The sequence below is a fragment of the Penaeus japonicus genome, unplaced genomic scaffold (genome assembly GCF_977035675.1).
Source record: "Penaeus japonicus unplaced genomic scaffold, GWHDUDI00000001_assembly GWHDUDI00000032, whole genome shotgun sequence".
Classification (NCBI taxonomy): Eukaryota; Metazoa; Arthropoda; class Malacostraca; order Decapoda; family Penaeidae; genus Penaeus; species Penaeus japonicus.
In genome coordinates this window covers 28,293,496-28,300,995 of record NW_028234434.1, presented here as the reverse complement: position 1 = coordinate 28,300,995, position 7,500 = coordinate 28,293,496, and the positions used below count along the sequence as shown (strand labels likewise).

The 7,500-nt window shown below is 37.1% G+C and overlaps 1 protein-coding gene across 1 annotated transcript; it reads right to left on the bottom strand.

Moving 5' to 3' along the window:
* Nucleotides 1–1,108: 1,108 nt before the first annotated feature.
* U4-U6-60K (U4-U6 small nuclear riboprotein factor 60K) lies at nt 1,109–5,425 on the bottom strand. The gene is made up of 3 exons (XM_042999840.2): nt 5,374–5,425; nt 3,928–4,335; nt 1,109–2,507 (listed from the first exon to the last, which is right to left on the bottom strand). The coding sequence occupies exons 2-3, from the start codon at nt 4,198–4,200 to the stop codon at nt 1,254–1,256; spliced, it is 1,527 nt and encodes a 508-aa protein (XP_042855774.2). The 5' UTR covers nt 4,201–4,335; nt 5,374–5,425; the 3' UTR covers nt 1,109–1,253.
* Between the last annotated feature and the right edge of the window lie 2,075 nt (nt 5,426–7,500).

Sequence of the window (7,500 nt, the reverse complement as noted above, 5' to 3'; positions counted from 1 at the left end):
CATTCATATCCATGACTAATTTATTAATATCATTATTTACTCAAGATAATGACAGCAAAACTGAAGTGAACCTTTGAGAACATGAAAGAAACAGTAAAAAAATAGTGTAATATACTCTGTGGCAATGGCACTTATACCATTAACCCATTGCAGACGGAGATAAATTTGCTTGCCCAACCTCCAGGATAGGTTTTATTTTTAGAGAGAGACCGCTTGAAGCAATTTAATTTGAATCATCCCACTCTCTTTCAGTCATTCGTTGTAAAACTAGAGCGGTTTTTGTGTTTTATTTTTTTGTTTTATTGAGTTTAGAGACTTATATGTGCCATATAACAGGCTCTATCAGTGCTGCAGTTGACTAAAATTGTAGTATATTATCCATATTAGCTCATTATTTCCTTTATACTCAATGTGATAGAAGTATTGCTGTTTTATGGGAGGACAAAAGACAACTTTATTTTTTCGTATTTTTGTGCTGTCATGAACGAATACGAAACATATAACCCCCTACAATAAAGATAACAAGAAGAGGTAGAGAAGAGGAATGAAACCTGTGCTTGTGACTGTGAGTGCCACAATGAAAGGCATCCATATTGGCACAGGAGCACATTTTAGACACTGGGTATGGATTGAGTCACCTTCCTCTTCTCGTTCTGCCTGCACATCCTTCATCAGCGGTAGTTTTGAGCAAGGGTTCATCAACTTAGTGTGTGCCATCGCTCTATAGAGAGAGTGCTTGCTAGAGACCATGGATGGGTGCCATTCAAGGCTCTCTCTCCTGCTGGTGCTAGGAAAAAGTGGTGCCATCTAGGTTTTGGACGTTAAGCTAGCACGGTATTACGGTAATTATAGTAATTATGACTGCAGTAGCCATCACTCATTCCTTTTTCATAGCACAATAAAATAGCATAGTATTCCAAAATCCCCGAACGTCATGTACGTCATGACGCCCGTCGCCAGGCCAAAGCTCCTACGTCATGTATGTCATGACACCCGTACGCAGTGGGTTAAATACCATTGCATTGAGAAAAACTATGGTGATGGTCATATTTACAATTGCAATTATCATGACCCTACAATTCTCTTGGGATAAATTAAAAGAGCAAAATACATATATGATAACCTGTTTATTTCATAATTCAGCCTTAATTCATCTGTTCAATCCATAAAAAAAAAAGAAAAAGAAAAAAAAAAAGAAAAAGAAAAAGAAAAAAAGAAAAAGAAAAGATAGTTCCCATATCGTATCCTATCTCTTAATCTGGCCCCCACAATTTGAACGTCCGATCAAAGGCACACGTGGCGATGATTCCATCTGTTGGTGAAATATCCACTCCCATGACCTTCTGGCCATGGCCTTCCAGTGCACGCATCGGCTGGAAGGATCCATGGCACCATAAGCGAACCGAACCATCATATGAACTAGTGACAATGTACTGGCCTCCTATTTTATCGTAACGAGCTCCTGTGACTATCCCGGTGTGTGCTGGTATGCTGTAAATGCAGCGCCTTGCTCTGACATCCCAAATTCTGGCAGTATTATCCTCACTTCCACTAACAAGATGATAACCATCGGGAGACCAGTTGATGCCTAATATAGCATTCTGATGTCCAGTCAGAAACATGACGCATCTGCCGATTCTGAGATCCCAGACACGACCGAATGCATCCATCCCTCCTGTTGCTGCAAGGGATCCGTCTCCCTGGAAGTCGAGGCAGAAGACGGGCTTGGAATGGCCTTCTTGGAAGAGCACCTCCTCCTGAATTTCAAGGTCCCACAAACGCCAGCTGTTGTCATGAACGCAAGCCCCAAGGAACCTCCCACTAGGGTGGAAGACTACCCTTGACACCCTTGCTTCAAGACGTGGTAGTTCCCCAAGTGCCTCTCCACACATATTCCACAGCTGGACAGTACCGTCACGACCACTTGATACCAAGTTCAGTGCATTTGGTTCCATTGAAAGTGTAGCACTGGGATGCCACTCTATACAGTCTACGTAGCAATTATGCCCTGACATCATTTGTTCTTCCTGGCAGTCTGGAACTTTCCATAGTTTACAAAGCCCACTCCATGAAGAGGTTGCAAGGAGTTTGCCATTAGGACTAAAACTACAATAAGAGATGGGTCTCGAGTCTGCATTCTGGCTTCCAAGAAGACTGAAAGAGCGCAATTTGTTCTGCACTTCTTGTCTCCTGGCTGTGCGAGTGGCCTCGGGAATCTCATTGTCCAGGTGTTCCTTCTTCAGTCTTGCTCTTGCACGGGGAATGGAATATTCAAGAATAAACGTTCGAGCCTCCTTCAGCGTCTGAGGACCTTCGTGGTACCACGTCTCCTCTGGACGCTGCTGCTCTTGCTCAGGCATTTCGGCATCTTGTGTCCCTGCCACAGTCTTCTTCAAGGCATCCTCTCCTAGGCGAGACAACAGCTCCTTGAGTCTGTTCCTCCGGTCTGCTGGCCCCTCCCCAAATAGGCAGATTGGCTCGCCTAGCTGGCGGAGCTGCTGCTTCACCTGGAATTGCAGAGTTGTTGCTAAATTTCAATGGAATCAAATTTTGATTTAATGGTTTTGATTTAACTAATTTACAGAAAAACATGACAGTTTTGACCAATGGCACATGCTATTCAGAGGTAATAATATGGCCATTTCTAATATAAACACAGCAATGAATCATAATTGATTTATTTAGTAGTCATATTTGGAAATCAGTCTCAAGAACTTGTAATGACATGTTTATATTAATTAAATAGTGCTAATTAGAGTTCAGTACCTGAGGAAAATTACACTTACAAGTTTACATGAAATACTTTTGTGTACTCCATGGCAACTGGGTGTTTTTTTTAATTTATTTTTTTCTAAAGCTATGTTCACTTAAATTTCTTTTAAAGTATAATATTTTAGTTATCTATGCCTAAATTATTTCTTGAACATATATCAATAGCTTCAAAAGTGTTAAGGAGGAGGAGGAGGAGGAGGAGGAGGAGGAGGAAGAGGAGGAGGAGTCTTTTAAAGGTATTTTAACCCACTCACGCCGGATGACGTGCTGACACGTTTCGTGGTTTTTGCGTCAGACGCCGCTGACGAGATATCTGGCCAAGGCCGGCGCTCGGGGTGAGCGAGCGGGCAGCCCAGGCTCGCGGCCCGTGCGCCCGAGAATCTCGAAGCGTTCGGATGATGCGTTCGAAAACCTCGGTATAGCGACCGTACAAAGCCGGAATGGCCCCGGCGTGAATGGGTTAAGAGAGAACTGGAGACCATTGTCCCAAATGCATACCCTTCCTGGATACCCAAGAACATATCAGGATTCAACTTCCCTTCATGTAGAGAACCTACTGGTCCCAAGCCTCATGCATTACCACTTTCCCACAGTGACCCACTACTCAGCATAAAAGATAATGTTGATTTTCATTTCTGAAAAGAGTTTCTTTCTTGGGACCCTCAGAGCCAGTGGCAATGGTACAAGATATTTGATTTGCAAAAAGCTTTAAAATGAGTAAAATATATATCTTGATCAGTAACCCATTGCTGATGGGGCTGTTTTGGTTTCAAATGGTTTAAACACCACAAGCTACACACCCAATCAACTGGTGCACTGGCCAGATGGAAAGCCATGACGAAATATCTTGTCCTCGGCATCTGGTACTACCACCCTTGGAAGTGATGTCTTGTCACCCAGCGTTAATGGTTAAGACTTCTCTTTAAGTGTTTGTGCATTCTTTTCATTACAATACCATTTTCTTAATAACTATCATGTGAATTTCACACATTCAAAAATAATAACATAGTAAATAAACATATAAAGAAATAAGAAACAAAAGAAAGAAACAGCATAAAGAGGAAAAATCAGAAAACAAAATCCTAAATCAACATAGCTTCAAAAACAAAGCAAGGAATGACCAAAAAAAGGCATTGTTTACATTAAGACACGAACCTCACTGTCATCTGTGGTGACATGAATCATGCGCGCACGTCTCTTCCTCTCAAACTCCTCCAGCAGAGCCTTCTTTTCATCTAAAATTTCTGGCTCGTCAAGTTCCATGTATTCATTGCTTGTGTGGATGTTTGTGGAGGCCACTGGGCTTCCTGGCGAGTCGGCTGGAGATTCGCTGCCCCCCATGGATGCCTCCAAGGACCCATACCACCTCCTCTCCCCCCCAGGTGGCCCTCCACTCAGGGGCACAGGGGAGTTCTCGCCCTCAGACATTGTGCGGCCGAGGGTTCGTCCTCAACTGCCTGTCTTTATTTTAAGGTCTGATTAGACCTGGTGGAAGTTGGCGTACAGGTGAGCTGCAGTTCTCGGCCCTTTAATTAAACCCCACAAATGATTTTCTAAAGAAATCTGAAAAGAAAAAGACATAATTATAATTAGCAATTCTGTAATAAGAACAGTATAACTGGCAACCTATTTTGGATAGGATTTAATGCTTTAAAGGAGCCTATATAATTACAAGAACAGCAAGTTTTAGTATAGTTTTTAGTTTTGTTCAACAACTCTATGCAATATAATGTTATGTATACTGAAAATACTGTCAGCCCTTCAAAAAATCATGTAAAATGGATCTAAACTACTCTTCAGAGCAAACAAGGAAAGTAACAACCATAATAAAATCATATCAACATTTAATAATATGGATAACCATATCAAAAACACTGTCTCTACTAACAACAGAGCCTAAAATACCAAACACTAATACGGATGCATATTGATGCTCCTCTTGGAATAACCAATTGCAATGTAAGACACATATCACTTCTAACATATACTATATTAATAACTTGCTATAACACCAATCTTACAAATTCATTTGTGTAGATCTTTTTTCACTTTTTGATTATGCAAAATAAGGTCATTTCATGTTATACCTAAATTACAATGATAAATAAGCACTCTAAGCACATTTACAGTTTAGAACATATGTATAATTCAAGATTAATCCTCCACCCAACATATGAAACTAATACTGTCATATCTATCATTGGTTTCTGTAGGTCTCCTGGACAGTGATAATAACAGGCAGTCCATGGACACTAATTTAGTTGGCGGAAAAGCTGCTCGACTATACTGCACCTTCCTACAGTGCTGTATCTCTGCTGTTACTTTCATATCGTACTTTTCCTCTCTATCACGCACTCTCAAGAGCAAAAAATAGTGCTAATTCTAACTAATATACAACTACCCTCTCACCCAAACGGAGGCGACAACATGCCCCCGGTAGGTACATCAGGCTCTGATCAAACATGAAATTATCTACACGAAATACAGCATAATTTGATTCACAAAGTCCCCCATTTAGCGAAGAGCAGCTTCACGCAAATCAGCAGACACACGATATCCCTTTTCCACCCCTAAATCACAGGGTATTTGATGAGAACTCACAATAGCAAACGTCCTGCCTGGCCGAGGTGGCCGAATGTAAACAAGTTGTTTTGAAACGTTCGGCGGAAGAAGAGCCATCTGTCGGGAGGCAGACGAAGCTCCCGCCCCGCGAAATTCAAAAAGCGAAGTGTGTGGGTTATCACAATTAATTAGATAAGTTATAAAATGCTTTATCATAATAGGGATGTTGTTAAATCTAAGAAGATAACCCAATGAGATAGAGAAAGGTTGACGTGTCACTAAGTGTTGAGGGTGTTTACCTTTTTAACTTGATAATACGTAACAATAGATAAAATATGTATCAACCTGTATTTATGCATCCTTTTTGGTAAAAAAAAGAAACCTCTTGGTGAGGTTACATTATATGATAATCCTAGAATGGGGACATAAAGAGAAAGATACCAAGACCATTACACACACACACACACAGAAGAGGGAGAGGGCTAGAGAGAGAGGGAAAGAGAGAGAGAGCGAGAGGGAGAGAGAGAGAGAGCGAGAGGGGGAGAGAGAGAGAGAGAGAGAGAGAGAGAGAGAGAGAGAGAGAGAGAGAGAGAGAGAGAGAGAGAGAGAGAGAGAGAGAGAGAGAGAGAGAGAGAGAAACTTGAAGAAAAAATAGATTGTTGGATAGAAGAAGAAAAATGTGTATTTTGCTTTTCATTACGTTTTTACAATATGTTTTATGCTTGCGCCTTACCCTCCTGTATATCGTGTTCTAGACTTACCGTCATGTTTTTTATCATTTGTAATATATCTATATGGCATTCTATTCATATTTCTTATCACGCCACCATATTTGTGCTCACATACACATCTATCTATCTATCTGTCTCTCTACATACAAGCATACATATATACATACAAACATACATACATATATATATTGTTTATAAGAGATATATATATATATAATAGATAAATATATATATATATATATATATATATATATATACATATATATATATATATATATAATATGACAATTTATTACACTCATCACACTCTCATCAAAACACTCACACACTCTCACACACAAACACACTCTCACACATCACACTCACTCTCAAATATATATATATAGATATAATTATACATATATATATTATACTATTATCATATCACTGTATATATACAGTGAAGAATGACATGGAGCCATATAGAGAGTATATATATACTATATAGTTATATATAAGCCTTATCTACATATACTGAGTATGTGTTTATATATATAGATATATAATCACTTTATATATATATATAGATTTGTATATTGAAGATGGGAAGTCACAGAATTATAGTAATTGATTTATATATCATATAGTAGCTTAGACAATACGCATACTGACTCACACACTCACACACAAACACACACACTCACACTCACACACCCCTCATAGATTATATATAATATATATACAGATATAGTATATATAGATAGATATATATTATATCTATATATATATATGAGATATATGATATATATATATTAGTATGGAGGATGATATATATATAGAATATATATATATATATATAGTAATCAACATACACACACAGCACACATACACATCACGTCATATAATAGTACATATATAATATATATATTATAATATATATATATATAAAAATATATATAATATATATATATATAGACATACATTATTATTACATATATATATATACTATATATACTATATATATATAATATATATATATATATATATATTTGCATATATATAAACGTATTAATATAGATAAGATCTCCATATATATACTATATATATATATATATATATATAATATATATATATACGTGGCTTGGCATATATATATATATATATATATAGATATATATAATGTATATATATGATCATATATATAGTAACACCATTATATATGCGATATATAATGATAAATATATATAGTACCTCATAATATGGATATATATATATAATATATAATTATATATATATATATAAATACATATATATACTATATATAATATATATAAATATAATTTCTGTTATTCCATACATATATAGATATATATATATATATGGGTGGTATATTATATACTTATATATATATATATACTCAATATCAGTATATATATATATATGTAATAGTAGTCAT

What these genes read in the sequence shown, in the direction of transcription:
- U4-U6-60K (XM_042999840.2), bottom strand. Translation starts at nt 4,200, where the DNA reads ATGTCTGAGGGCGAGAACTCCCCTGTGCCCCTGAGTGGAGGGCCACCT. An exon ending in TCACCACAGATGACAGTGAG is followed by an intron (nt 2,508 to 3,927) that starts GTTCGTGTCTTA and finishes CTGCAATTCCAG; the next exon opens with GTGAAGCAGCAGCTCCGCCA.